Raw genomic sequence first — 20,151 nt, 5'->3', positions numbered from 1 at the left:
GAATAGCTGATTCATTGGAAAAAACCCTAATGCTTGGAAAAATTGAAGGCAGAAGGAGAAGAGGGAGACGGAGGATGAGATGGTTGGATGATACCACCAATATAATGAACATCAACTTGAGAAAACTCCAGGAGATGGTGAGGGACAGGCAAGCCTCATGTGCTGCAGTCCATGGGGTCGCAAAGAGTCGGACACAACTTGGCAACTGAATAGCAATAGCAACAGCCTTAAAGAGGTCAGGAGGTGGAATCCTCCTGATAGGATTCATGCCTTTATAAGAAGAGACCAGGGCACTTGCTCTCACTCTCTCTGCCCTGTGCAGAAACCACCAGATGATGGCCACCTATAGGCCAAGAAGAGAATTTTCCCTATAAACTAAGTCAGCCTGCACTTTGATCTTGGACTTCCCAGGCTCCAGAATTGTCAGAAATAAATGGCTGTTGTTAAAGCAGCCTAGTTTATGGTATTTTGTTATGGTAGCTCAAGCCGACTAACACAGTAATTTTACAAGAGTTTGAAATAAATATTTGTATAAAGAAATAAAACAACTGCCTTTCCAGATTATAAATTATAAAGTCTGAAAGATTAGAGACTGTGAGACACAGCACTGTTTAAAAAGACAAATAAGGCCCGGAGTGAAACATCACACACAAAGGAGATATAATTTGAGTGATGATAAAGAAAAGCTCTGAATCACACCTAAAACATTGCACATCCTTTAACTTTTCTGGGAGTACTTTATTAAGATGCAGCCAGCCCTGGAAAGTAACCCATTATGCTAGTTCCTGACTTGGTGAGATATTACCAAGGATTTATTCTTGGTAATATTCTCCCTTCTCTCAGACTGGGCTGCCATGGAATAGAACACTGTAGGGACAGTCCTGAATTTTCTGACTTAGTTTACCCAAAAGTCAGTTCTGCCCAAAGTTTCCTGTCGATGAAGTTTATGGCAGGCAGTTCTCTAAGAAGACTGAAACAATGAAAAGGCATTGGTTACCTGAAGGAAAGAAACGTGGAAAGAGATTCTAAACGATAAAGTCTCTTATTTTAAATTTTGCCTAGGGTGGTCATTTCAGCCAAACACTAGTGCCTCAAGTGAAACAAAAGTCTTTCTCTTTTAATTTATAACATTTTTTAAGGCTCAAAGATTATGTGTTTTCTTTTTGTGCACAAGTTTCATTAAGTTTTGCTTAAATAGCATGAGCAATAATTAACTTGATTTAATTCACTTAGCAAACTGCATAGCTATTAAGGGTGGTATAATTCTGTGAGGCATGAAGAAAGAAAACTCTGAGAAGCAGCGTTTTAAATTTTCCCTGAAAGCTGACTAATTTATAGCTATTGCCACAATGGTAAGGGTTTTGCACGTGATCAAACAATTCAACTCAGTGAGTAATATACTCAACCTTGGAAGAAAACTGAATTTCTGCTTCCTTCCTATGCTTCCTACCTACTCTCTTTCCTACCTCCTCAACTCTCCACTATAAGACAGACTGAAAAAGACAGAATTAAAAACAAGTATCAACCTTCTGGGCATCCCAGGTGGCACTAGTGGTAAGGAAACCACCTGCCAATGCAGGAGACTTAAGAGAAATCGGGAAGGTCCCCTGGAGGAGGGCACAGCAACCCACTTCCGTATTCTTGCCTGGAGAATCCCATGAACAGAGGAGCCTGGAGGGCCACAGTCCATGGGGTCGCACAGAGTCGGTCAGGACTGAAGCGACTTAGCACACATGCACGCATAGTAGTAACGGCTCAGTGGTGAAAGAATCTGCCTGCTAGAGCAGGAGTCCCAGGTTGGATAAATGGGTTGGTAAGATCCGATGGAGAAGGAAATGGCAACCCACTTCAGTATTCTTGCCTGGAAAATCCGATGAACAGAGAATCCCATGGGAGGCTACAGTCCATAGCGTTGCACAGAGTTGGACACGACTGAAGCGACTTAGCATGCACACACACATACCGACTTGCTGATTTTTTCAAGTAATATTACTCGTTCCAATATCTACCCCTTATACACATTTCTTTCTGTTGTTGCTATTCAGTCGCTAAGTCCTAACTCTTTGTGACCCAATGGACTGTAGCCTGCCAGGCTCTTTACACCATGAGAGTTCCAGGGCAAGAGTACTGGAGTGGGTTGCCATTTCCTTCTCCCGGGGATCTTTCCAACCCAGGGATTGAACCCGTGTCTCCTGCATTGGCAGGTGGATTCTTTACGACTGAGCCACCAGGGAAGCCCCATACACATCCTTCAGTCAGTTCAGTTCAGTAGCTCAGTCGTGTCCAACTCTTTGCGACCCCATGAATTGCAGCATGCCAGGCCTCCCTGTCCATCACCAACTCCCGGAGTTCACTCAGACTCACGTCCATCGAGTCAGTGATGCCATCCAGCCATCTCATCCTCTGTCGTCCCCTTCTCCTCCTGCCCCCAATCCTTCCCACACATATATATATTACACACATATATAAATAGATATATAGCTATAAATAAAACAAATATAAAACTTAATACTTAGAGAAAAGACAAATAACTATTAGTCTATGTATTAACATCTAGAACTTGTTTCCCCCTAATACTTGAAAAAATATTAGCAAAACAGAAGTATTTGTAAGTCCTTAATCTTATATGTAGTTAAATTAAATCCAATACAGCTTTATATGTGTTTCTGATAACTGAATTGTAATCATTTAAAATATTTAGGTGCAACATGAAAATACATTTATGATTAAAAATCTGATCAGTCTTTGTGTTTAGTATATTTTGCAGAATACTATGATCTTCAATTTTTTTGATCGTTTGCCACATGCCTATCATTGTGGCAAGAATACACAGAAGAACTTACAAAAAAGATCTTCATGACCAAGATAATCACGATGGTGTGATCACTCACCTAGAGCCAGACATCCTGAAATGTGAAGTCAAGTGGGCCTTAGGAAGCATCACTAGGAACAAAGCTAGTGGAGGTGATGGAATTCCAGTTGAGCTATTTCAAATCCTGAAAGATGATGCTTTGAAAGTGCTGCACTCAATATGCCAGCAAATTTGGAAAACTCAACAGTGGCCACAGGACTAGAAAAGGTCAGTTTTCATTCCAATCCCAAAGAAAGGCAATGCCAAAGAATGCTCAAACTACCGCACAATTGCACTCATCTCACAAGCTAGTAAAGTAATGCTCAAAATTCTCCAAGCCAGGCTTCTGCAATATGGGAACCGTGAACTTCCAGATGTTCAAGCTGGTTTTAGAAAAGGCACAGGAACCAGAGATCAAATTGCCAACATCCGCTGGATCATGGAAAAAGCAAGAGAGTTCCAGAAAAACATCTATTTCTGCTTTCTTGACTATGCCAAAGCCTTTGACTGTGTGGATCACAATAAATTGTGGAAAATTCTGAAAGAGATGGGTATACCAGACCACCTGATCTGCCTCTTGAGAAACCTGTATGCAGGTGAGGAAGCAACAGTTAGAACTGGACATGGAACAACAGACTGGTTCCAAATAGGAAAAGGAGTACATCAAGGCTGTACATTGTCACCCTGCTTATTTAACTTATATGCAGAGTTCATCATGAGAAACACTGGGCTGGAAGAAGCACAAGCTGGAAATCAAGATTGCTGGAAGAAATATCAATAACCTCAGATATGCAGATGACAGCACCCTTATGGCAGAAAGTGAAGAGGAACTAAAAAGCTTCTTGATGAAAGTGAAAGAGGAGAGTGAAAAAGTTGGCTTAAAGCTCAACATTCAGAAAACGAAGATCATGGCATCTGGTCCCATCACTTCATGGGAAATAGATGGGGAAACAGTGTAAACAGTGTCAGACTTTATTTTCTGGGGCTCCAAAATCACTGCAGATGGTGACTGCAGCCATGAAATTAAAAGACACTTACTCCTAGGAAGGAAAGTTATGACCAACCTAGATAGCATATTGAAAAGCAGAGACATTACTTTGCCAACAAAGGTCTGTCTAGTCAAAGCTGTGGTTTTTCCTGTGGTCATGTATGGATGTGAGAGTTGGACTGTGAAGAAAGCTGAGCGCCGAAAAACTGATGCTTTTGAACTGTGGTGCTAGAGAAGACTCTTGAGAGTCCCTTGGACTGCAAGGAGATCCAACCAGTCCATCCTAAAGGAGACCAGTCCTGGGTGTTCATTGGAAGGACTGATGCTGAAGCTGAAACTCCAATACTTTGGCCACCTGATGCAAAGAGATGACACACTGGAAAAGACCCTGATGCTGGGAGGGATTGGGGGCAGGAGGAGAACAGAACGACAGAGGATAAGATGGCTGGATGGCATCACTGACTCGATGCACATGAGTTAGTGTGAACTCCGGGAATTGGTGATAGACAGGGAGGCCCAGCGTGCTGTGATTCATGGGGTCACAAAGAGTTGGACATGACTAAGCGACTGAACTGAACTGAACTATCATTGTAGACCTCTGTTAAAATTCAGTCTGCAAAGATATCTGTTTTGGTCCTATAATATTAAAAACATTTTAATATGTTGTCAACACTTCAGAATAAGTATATGAAAATCCAAATATCACACTGCTCTCAAAAATTATTTAACAACAACAAACAAAAATCTAATAGATTTCTACCACTTATGGTAGAAGGGGAAAAAAATATTTTAAAGGAAAAAAAAGGAGAGATGTGCCTATAAAAGTCTAAATACCTAATAGGAAAACTAGGAAAGGACATTTTTTACATGAATGTGACACAAAGTAATCATAGAAAGAAAGAAAGAAAGTGAAGTCGCTCAGTCGTGTCCGACTCTTTGCGACCCCATAGACTGTAGCCTACCAGCCTCCTCCCTCCATGGGATTCTCCAGGGAAGAGTACTGGAGTGGGTTGCCATTTCCTTCTCCAGGGGATCTTCCCAATCAAGGGATCGAACCTGGGTCTCCTGCATTCCAGGCAGACGCTTTAACTTCTGAGCCACCAGGGAAGCCCCCAAAGTAATCATATATGAATATAAATCTTAATTTTACAAATATACGTGATATTTAGTGTTTATAGTAATGAATGAGCTTCAAGCTAAAAACAATAAAAATAATTTTGTTTTTGTTGGCAAAAATTAAATATATTTATTTCATTCATTAATGTATTAATGTTAAGCATTAAGTATATGTTGTATACAATATTAGCAAGGGTATGGGAAATATACCCTCTTAAGAGCATGTACTGCTAATTTAAGTATAAGAAGCTTAAACTTTCTGGAGGGCCATTTTACAATGCATAAAATATTTTATATCCTTTGACCAGTAATTCTACCCAATAACCAAAGATGTTCACAATATTTATATATAAGGTTTTTCATGTGTGGCATCATTTACAATAGTAAAAACTGGATATATATTCTAACAATAGGAGATTGATGAAATAATATATAAAGGAATGCAGTGCAGCTATTAAAAGTAGTGTTATAAAAAGGAATTTAATGACATGGGAAAATGCTCATGGCAGTCTGTGAAGTGAAAAAAAAATGTTTTAAGGGACTATGTATACAATGATTTCATTCTGAAAAATAGTAAATAGATAAGATAGAAGAATAAACATCAAAATGTCACCAGCTATCTCTGGGTAATGTTCATGGGGAAAGAAATATTTACAGATGAATCTATATAGTTTTCAAACTTTCTGCAACGAACACTTTGTTGTACTTTTAGATGTTCTTTAAAACGGAAAATAAATGTAATCAGAGAACTTTAGAGACGGAAGATCCTTTAACTCTTTGCAGTGTCTCTATTGACAAGGTTGTGTGCCCTGATAGTTAAGCTGACGAACAGCCCAGGCTGCCCACACCCCATTCATTCTTTTGCCAGGACTGAGCTGTTTACCCCTCTTTTCTTTGCAGGACCAGCCATTTCTTTAGTGACTTTCTGTTAAATAATATTCTAAACAGAAACAAAATAGACCAAATAGCATCCTGTCGCCTCTTCCTTCCCTGGATTAAAATTGCGGACTGTACTCAAGCAAGAAGACTAGCTCTCTTTTGTATCCTGTTCTTCCACCCCCTCTGCACACCAACTAGCTAACTTTCATTATGGTAAATAATTCACTATTTTTCAGTTATATAGTACCTTTGTGTAAAGGGACACTCTTTCTAAACACTTGTTAATTCTCAATATGCTCTTGGGAAATAGGTAAAAATTACTAGAGAAGGGAGAGAGTGGGTAACACCAAAGGTAGTAAAAGATGATAATAAAACCACAGACTAGTCTCAGTTTTCTGTGGACCAAAATCTATGTAATGATGTACAATGAGGATCTGTGTTATGGTGATAGTGAAGAGAGAAATGGTTTGAGGGATTCAGTTTGTAGACCTTACACATAAAACTTAAATCTTAATGTGTAGATTATAGTATTTCATAAAAGCACAGATTGTGCGGCAAGCCTTCTTGATTTAATTCCTGGCTTCACTATTTACTGAATACGTAATATTGGGCAAGTCAGTTAATTGTTCTGGTTTCAGTCTTCTCATTTGGAAAATGAGGAATAATAATAAAATCTAACATATTGTTTTAAGGATTAATCAAGATTATAGGCATAAAGCATTGAAAGCAGTTCCTGGAACATGGTAAGTACTATAAATATGTTACCTATTCTTAGTAACTCTAAAATATAATATTATTTTAAAGGGACAAATTAAAAAAGGAGACAGACACTTTTATTATTCCTACATACTTCAACAGCAAACTTTACAGACTTCAGTAAAAAGAGAAAAGCTCCCCAAACCTCTAATCTTAGGTTAACAGTAGGTGTTAGAGGTGACTATCAGCTCTCAAATACAATTGAATTGGAAGAATAGATTCCATTTACTGGTTCTTATGTGCTGTCTAGGACACTACCTTCAAAAACGTTTATCACTCTTTACTTTAACTTAATAAGAGAGGCAACTGAGTTACTATATAACTGGAATTAGTGAACATACTGAAATGAGAACACTGACACAATTAAAACTTTCACTGATTGTCTGACCTTGAGAGCTTATCCCTCATCTATTCCATGGGAAAACTGACACTATTTCATTGCAGTACATTTAAAACAGCCTTTTCCTTCTTGCCTCTTCATCAGACACTCAATACTAGTGAAATACAAAACATTAACATGTTCACACTGTTTATGATAAGCTTCTATTGTTATGCAACAAAATAATTTTGAAAAACCATAACCAAAGCATCTGTTTTCCCCATGAGTTCAAAAAAGTACTGTTGCTTTTTCAGACCTGGGCACCTGCTCCCAGGGTACCTGACACTGAACAGGATGAAGAAATTAGAGACATGAGAGGAAGAATATATTCTAAATTAGTTTAATCTCTTTCATATCTAGTAAAATAAATATAAAAATGTTTTCCTGCTGCATTTGAAACAAACACTCCCTGACATATTTCTGCTAGCATTAGGTGCCTGAAAAGATAACATTTAACACTGATTGAATACAAAATCAGGCATAACCAAAAGTTTCTTTCATTTTGATTATTTTGTTTTGCAGGACAATCGTCCCTCAGTATCCTCAGGAAATTGGCTCCAAAACCCTGACAGATATAAAAATCTGAAGATGCTCAAGTCCTTTATATAAAATGGCAGAAAAACCTCTATATATCTTCCTATATACTTTATCTCTAGATTACTTATAATACTTAGCACTATGTAAATGATACATAAACAATTGTAAATACAATATAAACAATTGTAAATACAATGTAAACACTATATAAAAGTTGCCAGAAGGCAGTAAATTCAAGTTTGTTTTTTGAGACTGTCTGGAATTTCTTTTTTGAAATATTTTTGTTCCATAATTGGATATATGGATCAATATAACTCAAGAATATAACTATACATATTTAGGCTCTTAATAAATACTTGTTGAGTAAATGAATGAACAAATGAATGAATAAATCAGTTGTTATGAGGCTTCCCTGCTGGTTCAGATGGTAAAGAATCTGCCTCCAGTGTAGGAGACCTGGGTTCAGTCCCTGGGTCGGAAAGATCCCCTGGAGAAGGAAATGGCAACCCACTCCGGTATTCTTGCCTGGAGAATTTCATAGACAGAGGAGCCCGGTGGGCTACAGTCCATGGGGTCACAAAGAGTTGGACACAACTAAGCGACTTTCACTTTCATTTTTCACTTTGGATTGGCAGGCTTCTAAGCTTCCCCTTAAATTTATTAAGCAACATGTCATGTTGCTTTACATTTAGCACAATATTAAAGTGAGAATTTTTAAATCTAGTTATGCTTTCATACAACACACACTATTTGCTGTTATTAAATATAAGGGCACTGCTCAGCTTAATATTCTTGGGTTATAGTGGTGAGGGGAAACATTCCAGGATGATACAAAGGAAGCCTCATGATGTCCATGCTTTTGCCCAAAGTTGGAACTTTGTCATCTTGAGTTATATTCAGGGGGTGACTTATTTTTCCAAAGAAGAGCAATTCTCCCTATCATTACAATGCAAGAAGTCAGGGCAGAATACAGAGAATCTGACCTGAATTAGAACTTTCAGATGAGAAGAGGTGGTCAAAGCCTTAGCATCACAGGAGATTAAACAGGCAACACAATTGGACGAAGCAAGCAGGACAACCGATCTTTCTTAGTATCTCTATAATGCCTACTTTTGAAAGAATTCTTGTAGTTATAAGTTTAATTTCACCCAAAATTAAATATCAAGTGTGTGTTTGTAATGCTACAACAACTGATGATTTTGTGTGCATTCACAAAATACACAGATTAGATAAAAATACACAATTCTAGAAATATAGTATTTCCTGATAGTTTATTTTTAAATATTTTAAATGTATTTTTGGTATTTTTTTGTGAAGAAAATACAATCAGAAGTAACACTTTAGAAAGTGTAGTATTTCTAAATTTCTGAGAATAATGTCATTCATTTTGGCAAAGTAGAACTATTTTATACCATATTAATCTTTACACAGACTATTAGTGTGGTTGTAAAAATAATACACTAATGCCATTCAATAAAATTTAACATAAATATTTGCTATCATATCAGTACCAGTTTAACAAAGATATTTTTTAAAGTCTCATACTTACATTGGCATCTTTCCCAGCTAATTTACACAATTCCACCCGTTCCTTTGCAGCAGGCCAATAAATCTGTAAAACATTTCAAGGTGTGTTAGAATCTGAATATTTAAAACACCCTACAATTCTAATTAGGAAAGGGTGTGAAATTAAAGAGTGGGTATCAAGCCAAAAGCATATTGTTAGCTATGATTTAAGAATTTTGAGATTTAAATATTTTCTAAAATCATTCTAAAAAGAGTATAAGAAAAATCTGGCAGAAACATCCATTTCTATCTGTCAATATTATAATTTCTTTTGAAATGTATTTAATAATAGATAAATCATGTGGTATAACTTCTTATTGTGACTTCAACAGAACTTCAGGTTAGCATTTGCTTTAGGTAAAAGATTCTTTTTAGCCTGTTTTTTCTCTGTTTGCTCAGAGCGGTAGTGCACTATAAACATTCAATGAGGTGTGAGAAACAGCTCTCTGTCACAAGCATAAGTTATCACTTCAAGTCAAAGACCAGTGTGAAATTGTTCATAATATTTAACACATATAGAGCTGAGACACATCTTTCATTTAGTTAAACATTAAAATAGGATGATAAGCATTATCTTATTTAAATTTTTCAGTAACCTTTAAAATAGCTATGCTTACTCTCACCATTTTTGGGTCAGAAAATTTCTTCATATAGTCATTAAACAACAAGTCAAGGGCCATCGGACTGGTTTGTAACAGAGCCAAAGCATGACCCAAAGTCTGTGCCTTGAACTGGGAGGGGCGGGGGGCGGTCTCAAACACTACATAATAAATACTATTTGGGCAAATGCATACGGACAAAGGCAGTAGGCTCCTTGATTGATCACTTTTAATCAGCTTGAACAGTCCTGAATTTACCACAAATAATTTGTCTTGTTTTTAATGAACTTTAGAAGTTCTTCCAGGAAGTTTTTCAAAATAAAGCCTAAAACTGTTGTAATACTCCATTAGCTTACAGAAAGAATTGCTCTTTGTTAAGCTATAGGCAAGAAGAAACAAGAAAGTCAAGCTCTGAGTAGCTTATATGTTCCAAGAGTTCCTGACAAATTTTTATTGTTTCTCACCAATGTTAGCAGAAAATATTTTAATAGGTGAGAAAAAAGGAAAATATCCTGAGGGAATACATTGAAAGAGACTTGTTAAACCTGGAATTGAACAAATGATTTAGAAGTCACTAATGTTTATATGATGTTATATTCATAGTCAAATATTAGAGTTTTAAGTTTCTGAACAAAGAGAACATAGAATAAATAGCACTTACATTCTTTGAATAGATCTATATGATGTAATTACTGTGATTTTTAAATGAAGCAAGGTTGTTTGTTTACAGCATTAAAAAAAAAAAATTCTGGCCACATCGCATGGCATGTGGGATCTTAGTTCCCTGACAATGGATTGAACCCAAGCCCTCTGCATTGGAAGCCCAGAGTCTTAACCACTGGATCACCAAGGAAGTCCTAGAGCATATTTTAACAACTACAAGTCTAACCAAAGAGAGTACACAGATATGGTTGTTGATCTAGCAGCAGGCTCAGGTGACCAGCTAACATGGATGTGGCTCACAATAAAGACATAAAGATGCTGTTTGTCTAGAAATGGTTTAAAACACATTCACGTGATTTTGAACAATTGTTCAGATGCCCAGTTGTGTCCAACCCTTTGCAACCCCGTGGACTCCAGCACGCCAGGCCTCCCTGTCCCTCACCATCTCCCAAAGTTTGCCCAAGTTCATGCCCATTGCATCCATGATGCCATCCAGCCATCTCATCCTCTGACACCCTCTTCTTCTGCCCTCAATCTTTCCCAGCATCAGGAACTTTTCCAATGAGTCAACTGTTCACATCAGATGACCAAAATACTGGAGCTTCAGCTTCATCATCAGCCCTTCCAATGATTGGTCAAGGTTGATTTCCCTTAAGATTGACTGGTTTGATCTCCTTGCTGTCCAAGAGACTCTTGGGAGTCTTCTCTGGCACCACAATTCGAAGGCATCAATTCTTTGGTGCTTTGCCTTCTTTGTGGTTCAGCTCTCACAACTGTACATGACCACTGGGAAGATCATAGCCTTGATTATCTGGATCTTAGTTGACAGAGTAATGGCTCTGCTCTTCAATACACTATCTAGGTTTGTCATAGCTTTCCTGCCAAGAAGCAATTGTCTTCTGATTTCATGGCTGCAGTCACCATCTGCAGTTATTTTAGAGCCCAAGAAGAGGAAATCTGTCACTACTTCTACCTTCCCCCCTCTGTTTGCCATGAAGTAATGGTGCCAGATGCCATGATCTTAGTTTTTTTAATATTTAGTTTTAAGCCTTTTTTTATTTTCACTCTCCTACTTCACCCTCATCAAGAGGCTCTTTAGTTCCTCTTTGTTTTCTGCCATTAGAGTGGTATCATCTGCATATCTGAGGTTTTGAACACAGCCAGCAATGAAATATGAATGAACTACAGCAATGAAAAGCAGTATGAATGAACCTCAGCAATTTCATTATTAGTGAAAAAAGTATATTCCTCAAAATGACCAACAGCATAATCTCTTTAGAATAATATTGAAAACAACTAAAATAAAAGGCACTTTTAAAGTATGTATGTACATACAATAAATACATAAAAAGAAAAGCAGAAGAGTGATGAATACAGGATTCAGAAAGATGATTATCTAAGACTAGTAAAAAGAAAATGATTAAATTACCAGTAAAAAACAAAACAAAACAGGATATTAAAGATTTTAGTTTTTGTTCTGGATGGTGTGTTTTCAGATGTATATTTCTTAACTGTTTTTAATTATGTAAATTAGTAAATGAATCAAAATGGGCCATGCATAATCCAGATGACAGACAACAGTCTGTCATCAACGTGAAATCAAGAAGTCCTAAATCAATTAATATATGAAGAGCAAAAATAAAACACTGTATCTATCAGGAAATTTGAGAGTTTCTTCGAGTTGTTTTATTTTATTGTTTATTTTTATTTTTAGTCACTAGCAGCAAAAACACTGAACTGAGTGTACTTCTTGCCCCTTTAAAAATAACACCTTGAATAACACCTTGAATTTATGGAAACTTTGCTTCATATTTGAACTTATAAGCTCAAGATATCATCTTTTATTTTGCTATTATTATTATTAATTGTGATAAAATATGCATAACATCAAATGTATCAGCTTAGTTATTTTAAGCATATAGTTCAGTATTGTTACATATATTCACTCTGTGCAATCTTAAGAATTCTTTCATCTTGCAATACTGCAAAGCTATATTTGCTGATTCTTTTGTGTAACAGTGATTTTACAAAGGATAACTTTGCATCATTGGAATAAAAATAAATGGTACATGGAATGCATATCCACAATGTGTCAACTTGTTTAATCACTAGCTTATTTTGTTTGGTCTCTAATCTAGATTAATATTTCTTTGAATCCTTTCAGTATGTCAGATCTTGCTCTTTTCTGTTTTATATGATGGTCAGATTTAATCATATTTCAGAGATAAATTTAGAATAAATATTTGTAGATTTGTTCAGACCTGAATAGCTTACTGGTATTAGTACTACACACACACACAAAAAAAGGAAATACAGGACTTTTTTCATATTAAGTGTGATTTTAAAAAAAAGAAGAAGAACATCACTGGGTTCTCTCCTTTACCTTAAACCAGTGTAGTGGGTGCTTGAGTTGAAGTAAATTATGAGATAAATGATGTTTCTAAAATTGGCTTTTAATATATTTATAGGAGCTTCAAAAAGGAGTTATCTAAAGACTGACAAAATGTGAAAGCAATCTTTTTTTTTTATCATTTTAGAAGTCTAAATCAAAGTTCCAAGGTTAGCACAGATTACTTACTGTTCATTACTTATTTGTTCATTAAACACATAACTATGAAAGGGCTTCTGTATACCTGGTAAGGTGTGGCTCTGAGGTCTACGATATGAGTCGGGAAGACAGTTCTGTAAACAGGGAAATGGCATTTCCACCAGAGATATAAACCTAGGGAGAACGGAGCACAGAGGATGGGGCCAGGATGCCCAGGGAGCCCTCGAAGCACTATGTGGGGAAAAAGTCCCTACCAGTCCTGACTTCTGAGCCATTGTTTTAAATTACTTGATCTTGTAGTTTCAACTCTAATGTAATAGTTTAGTTTAGTTTAATAGTTCCAGCTCTAATTGTGTCTTAAAGACTTGCCAGTAAAATAGTAATTGAAGATTCTTTTTTCTCTTTGTAAAGGGGCACAAATTTTAAAAGATGTTTAAATGGTTTTGTTGTACATTTTCAGTTATTAACTTTAAGTCATACAATTTTAAACTGAATTATGTCACCCTAGTAAATGAAGCAATTAACACTAAAACGACAAGCTTCCAAGAACTGAGTTTCTGATTAGTGGATAAATGCTATACAAAGATATTCAAGCACTGAAAATTTGTTGGACTTCAAAAACCAATATTAATAAATCTTCTAATGTCTGTTTACAAAGCAGAATTTTTCCCCAAAATGTTATCTCACTTTTCATGATTCACTTTCAATCCCATAAAGCCTAAAACTTGTTAAAAAACAGAAATTATCCTTAGGTCATTATTGTTATTCCACAGGAATTCTAAGATAGTATCATAAAGACAATTTTACTTCTTAAGGAAACATTCAAGACGTAAAAATAAAGTTGTTGAGATTATATTGGCTTATTTTGACATACTGCTGTCAAGAATTTAGGAATCACAAATAGAATTATTTTAAGAATAACAATCTGGGAGATATCTGATTATCTTTCCGACTCTAAGCATTTACTTAAAAGGAAAAAAAGATCACTGAAGTTGTGCCAATATTTTAAAGTAATTATTTTAATTATCATTTATGGTGAAATTTTCTTTTACTTGCTACCTGGTCATTAGAATAAGGTTTCTTTTTTTTTTTTTTTTTTAATATTCCCTTTGATCCCTTGTTGATAAACAATGTGCTGTGCTGTGCTCAGTTACTCAGTCATGTCCGACTCTTTGCAACCCCATGGACTGTATGTAGTCCGCCAGGCTCCTCTGTCCATGGGGATTCTCCAGGCAAGAATACTGGAGTGGGTTGCCGTGCCCTCCTCCAGTACAAAGCAGCAAAATTTCATGCAATTCAATATAAAAATGAAGCCAAAGAAACAAAATTTCCACACATACAGAGAGTTGGCAGAAATATGTTCAAGTAACGTATTTGTTTTTTATTTATCTTTTGAAGTGGCGCACATAATGTGACAAATTGAATATGTTTGTGTGTGTATGTGTGTGTGTAGAGAGATACAGAGGGGACAAAACTGTAAGAAAAAAAGAGCTACAGACAGAAAGACTCACAGACACATAAAGGGAGAGACAGAGATTTTAATTCTGATTGGAGATAGAGTATTTCACATATAATTTCAAGTATCAGCATGGTTTACACAAAAGCCCAGGAAGTACCTGAGATCTTGAGATTATTTCAGTAGCCCAGGTAGTATACTTTGAAACTGCCTCATGCTCAGACAAAAATCACACCTCATACTTGAAGATACAAAGTCCACAATCTCTATAAAAGGCTCTCTTGATCATTAGGTAATGGGAAAGTTTTACAGCAGTGATTATTAATACTCTCACTACCTTCACTGAATTTATTAACAGTAAAATGACATACACATTCTCTTGCACTTTGGAGCTTTGTACATCCAGCATCATACCATATTTAGAGCTGCATATGCAAGGCAAAGAAAACACATACCCTATTTCTAAAAGTTGATGCGGTTGTCATTACTCCTTTAGAAAATTAACCATAGGGATTTTTCTTTCACTTATCAAGAAGAGGCATACCAGAAACTGAGATGTTACTTGCATAACTGCCTTCTTTCAGTTGTTCAGAAATATTCCCACAGAACACTAGTTCTTAACTAACATTGTATGATGTACCAGACACAGATCTTAAGGCTCTCATTTTGGTGGGAGTACTCTTCCAGACCTTGGACCCTACACATGAAGTATCTCAAATATGTACAAAGCTGATCTTTCTATCCATGTGCAGGGCAGACATCAGAAATCAAACAGATCTTTTCTGTGGATCCAGATGAGCCCAAGAATTTTTCTCAACATAATTACCTAGGGTGAAACTACTAATTAAACCACTACAAAATAATTAGGGGTTGCAAATTGGTTTTAATTTGAGTGCTAATGTTAGAGATCAAGTCGATAACAGAAAACTACATGGGAAAGAAGAGAAGTAAATAACTGTATAAAATGTCTCCACTTGAAAATGATAATTTATGAGTTAATGTATTAAAACAAGTATGTCTGATAAGTTAGTTTTCATATTCAACAATTTACTGACTTACCGTGTTAGTATGCTTATGTTGTCTTCAAAGTATTTCATAATTGAAATTGATCACTTCCAAAAGATTCATCTCTGCCTGTAACACTTGAAAGGATTTGATACTAACTTCTAAATAGACATATTTTAGTGCTCACTTTGTCAACCTATTCCAGTATTGCCTGGAAAATCCTATGGACAGAGGAGCCTTGATCCATGGGGTTGCAGAGTTGGACATGACAGAGCAATTTAGCACAGAGGCTATGCAGTGACTTAAGAATTTTTACTAAGGAGGGAAAATAATTGAGTTGTTAGGAGATGGGGAATAGATGAATACATGTATATGTATGGCTGAGCCCCTTTGCTGTTCACCTGACACTGAAATACTAAAATTGGAAGGATATAGAAAAGATTAGTATGCTCCCTGCACAAGGATGACATGTAACCTTGTGAAGGGCTACATATTTCTTTAAAAAACGAGTACAAACAGGTATGTATCTGTTTCTTTCAGATTTACAGAATATAGATTACTAGTCTGAAGAGAGACAATACAACCTATGATCTATTAATCTTATGTTGATTTTATTTGCTTTGTTGTTCAGTCACAGAGTTGTGTCCGACTTTGCAGTTCCACGGACTGCAGCACATCAGGCTTCCCTCTCTTCCTGTCCTTCACTATCTCCCACAGTTTGTTCAAACTCATGTCCATTGAGTAAGTGATGCCATCCAACTATCTTATCCCCTGTTACCCTCTTCTCCTCCTGCCCTCAATCTTTCCAAGCATCAGTCCTTCCAATGAATATTTAGGGTTGATTTCCTTTAGGATTGACTGGTTTGATCTCCTTGCTGTTCAAGGGAATCTCAAGAGTCTTTTCCAACACCACAGGTCAAAAGCATCAATTCTTTGGCACTCAGCCTTCTTTATGGTACAACTCTCACATCCATACATGACTACTGGAAAAACCATAGCTTTGAGTAGACGAACCTTTGTCAGCAAAGTGTTGTCTCTAATTCTTAATACGCTGTCTAGGTTTGTCACAGCTGTTCTTCCAAGGAGCAAGTGTCTTTTAATTTTGTGGCTGCAGTCACTGTCTGCAGTGATTTTGGAGCTCAAGAAAATAAAATCTGCCACTGTTTCTACTTTTCCACCATGTATTTGCCATGAAGTGATGGGACTGGGTGCCATGATATTAGTTTTTGAATATTCAGTTTTAGGCCAGCTTTTCCACTCTCTTCTTTCACTCTCATCAAGAGGCTCTTTAACTCCTCTTTGCTTTCTGCCATTAGAAGGGTATCATCTGCATATCTGAGGTTGTTAATATTTCTCCCTGCAATCTTGATTCCAGTTTGTGATTAATCCAGTCTTGCATTTAGCATGATGTACTCTGCATACACGTTAAACAAGCAGGATAAGAATATACATCTTTGATGAACTCCTTTCCCAATTTTGAACCAATCTGTGTTCCATGTCTGGTTCTAACTGTTGCTTCTTGTCCTGTATACAGGTTTCTCAGGCAGGTAATGTGGTCTGGTAAAGTGGTCTGGTATTTCCATCTATTTAAGAATTTTCCACAGTTTGTTGTGATCCACAGTCAAAGGCTTTAGTATAGTCAATGAAGCAGAAGTAGATGTTTTTCTGGAATCCCCTTGCTTTTTATATGATCCAACAGATGTTGGCAATTTGATCTCTGTTTCTTCTACCTTTTCTAAATCCACCTTGTACATCTGGAAGTTCATGGTTCATGTACTGCTGAAGCCTAGCTTGAAGGATTTTGAGCATTACCTTGCTAGCATATGAAATGAGCACAGTTGTACACAATCATAAGCAAATTATATTTGCTTATCTCTTTCCAAAATCCAAAATGATTTGCTTTTTTTTTTTGAAGCATATTTACTTCACTTTGAATACAAATAGGCAGGAGGAGCTCACAGTAAAATGCTGCAATGTCTCTAACAATTACAGTTTCATTCATAAGCTATATAACTTATTAAGAGTTATCACTTAGTAAGGTGAAATGTCAGGCACTTTATTTTTAATTCTTTAATCCTAGGCAAGTTACAGAAACATTCAAATAATGATAAGGCCTTATAACAACATCCTAAGGAAATGCTAATTATATCTGCTGTTTGTTTCATCTTTGGAGAAGCAATTTAATTGACTCAAGTTAGCAAGTGCAAGGTCAGTCAAATGCCCTTTGCCCTAATTTAGAGATGTCAAAAGAACTGAATGGAATACCAAGAGGAAGTTACAACTTGTTCATAAAATCTAATTAAAGACAAAATTTCAGTCTTAAAAATTCAAGTGGCCATCTCTGTTAAAGAACATGAGCCAAGTTTTTGAATGGTTATAAAAAAGTTGGGAAAATGCTGTTCTAAATGCTGTATAATACAAGGATATGAACTATCGAGGGAGCAGTGACTACTCCAGAGTCTGGGTTCCCAGGACATAAGAGAGGTAGGAGACCTAAGCTGAAAGAACAAAGTGTTGAATATAAAGTCAGGAGGGCCAGCGGTGAAGCTCACAGAACTCAAACTGGCTAGGATAGAAACTGTTACAGGAGGGGAAGTTTAAATTCTTAAGTTTTGGGTCTAATCTGGGCACACAGCTTTCATCATGAAGTAAGTCTTAGGTAAGAACTGTCTTTCCCTTTCCTGTTTTAGGACTCAGCTCAAAGCCTCTTTTACCAATACATTTAGTTTTCTTCTACTGCCTACTTCTGAATTCCAATACACTCATGTTTATCACATCCATCTGCCCCTTTCTTTCTGCAAACAGATTAAGCTTGGGACCTTTGCCTGGCATAAAGAGCAATGAACTGCAGTGGACTCGCAAGACAGGAGTTCAAGTCTCTACTGCATCACTTGTTAGCAGCTAATGCTGTGCTTTCAACTGTTATCTTAGTATTATCTGCAGAATTAGCTTTTGTATTATACAAATTAAAAGGAAATTTAAGAAATCCACAGATAGGTTGGTAATTTTGAATTTGTGGTGCAATTACAACTGTGGATAGATTCCAAAATTTTGTAAGGAATACAAGTCACAGACTCCATTATCTTCTTCAACAAGTATATGACTCATTAAAGTTAAGTAACCACTGATACTGAGTGACCAGGGACATCACTTTTCCTTTCTACCCTCTTTAGCACCTGGCACAGCTTCGCATACAGAATAAGTACTTAAAAATTATTGAAACGTGATCTACACAGTTTCCTGTAAAACTGGAGACAGAGAAAGAGTTCTTGTCAGAGTTCTGGCCGAGGTCTGAGCAGTCTGACAACATCCTGACAGTCCATTACAGTGACCAGATGGGACCTGCACATCAGCACCCGGGCGGGGGAGCCAGCCCATCCATGAACGAGGCAATTGTTCCACCTCTGATGACTAGACAGCATGTGTTCTGCAGGCAATAGGAGCAGATTAATCACCATGAAACTAAGCAGGGCGCCTTATACCAAAACTTAATTTATTGGGATGTCCACATGGTTTCCAAGGGTTTATATTTTCTTTATTTCAAGTATTAACTGAGAAAAGAGCGGCAATTTTCTTTCATCAATAACTTGATTTTAAATGAGAAGTTATTTATTCTGAGTCTTTCCCCCTAAATAATAGACTTCCAGGGTCACACATTAGATGAGAATGTCTTATTCAGCCATGAAATGAGTTAATGAAATAGAGTCAGAAGGTCACTCTGATTTATAAAAGCATTTCTGCCTATACTCAATATAAAGTAAGCAAGTACAGGATCCCCATGTATGAGAAACCCTCCTGTTTTAGGCTTCCCTAAGGAAAGGGAAATAAATTCCTTTCATGCTATACAAAAAAAGGTGTTTAAATATTCCACTGAAAATTACTGTAGTTAAAATTATAAACTAATTATTATTTTTCTAATCAAAGTGCTTAATAACAGAAGCATAGTTTGATAAATTTCAAGTAGTCTAACTTTTGTAATTACATACCTCGTTTTCATGTTAAATAAGGAAAAAATAATACAAAACTACATTATGGTTGTTAGGAAAAAGAAAAAAACTGTCACATTTATAAACATGGAATGACTATGAACAATAAGCTAAAAAAGAAAGTCAAGCTTCTTAGAGTGTCTGAGTTCTAGCTTTTAAGGGTTTTATCTTTAATGTTTCCTTTTAAATAGTTTTGAATATTTTTTGGTTAAATAACTGAAAGAATCTAAAGTTCATAACTAGGGATCTAACTTTAGCAAGGTGAAATGAAACTGTCTCAAGTTATTCCATAAAAATATGGAGTCCTCTTAGGTAGGCTATAAAATTTATATTGCTTTGATATATTGCTCTCTCATTTTAAAACCCATAGGAAAAGTTCCTTTTATTCTGCCAGAAACATATTTAGTGCTTTTTACAATAAAAACAAACATCAACTACATTGAACATAAAAAATTTTTAAGTTTTGAACTGCTTCTGCCTTCAACCCTGTAAATTTAGCTAATAGGTTTCTGTTGGGGCTCGGTTAACAATCTTCACTTTTGATTAGATAACATAGCAATTCTTCAAACATTTTATGTACAGCATTTAATTTTGACACATGTCAGTTTTAAGATAAAATATTTTTAATTAATTAAATAATAAGGGAAAAAGATAAGTACTGTCTCAAAGTGAATTTAAACTATTTGAAGATTAATGTTTAGCTTATTTAAAAATGAATCATTGCATGTCCTAAACTCTCATTTATTAGCTTCTCAGTTATGGCTTAGCTTTTCTAGAACCCAACAGAAATACTATTGAAAAATATGGGCAACAAGATGTAAA

At 36.2% G+C, this 20,151-nt stretch overlaps 1 protein-coding gene and 1 non-coding gene across 4 annotated transcripts in view; one reads left to right on the top strand and one right to left on the bottom strand.

Annotated features, from left to right (window-relative positions):
* Positions 1-20,151, bottom strand: part of SEMA3D (semaphorin 3D) — a 224,489-nt gene that overhangs the window by 91,510 nt on the left and 112,828 nt on the right. For all 3 annotated transcript variants that reach the window (XM_055590094.1, XM_055590096.1, XM_055590095.1), the window contains one exon: positions 9,056-9,118. In XM_055590094.1, coding sequence (XP_055446069.1) covers positions 9,056-9,118 — 63 coding nt within the window. The remainder of the gene's footprint in view (positions 1-9,055; positions 9,119-20,151) is intronic.
* On the top strand, positions 15,737-15,841 carry LOC129659778 (U6 spliceosomal RNA). The gene has a single exon (XR_008718247.1). It is a non-coding gene; the product is annotated as a U6 spliceosomal RNA (small nuclear RNA).

The sequence above is a fragment of the Bubalus kerabau genome, chromosome 8 (assembly GCF_029407905.1).
Source record: "Bubalus kerabau isolate K-KA32 ecotype Philippines breed swamp buffalo chromosome 8, PCC_UOA_SB_1v2, whole genome shotgun sequence".
NCBI lineage: Eukaryota > Metazoa > Chordata > Mammalia > Artiodactyla > Bovidae > Bubalus > Bubalus kerabau.
Note: the sequence above shows the minus strand (reverse complement) of the source record. Positions and strands in the feature narration are given on the sequence as shown.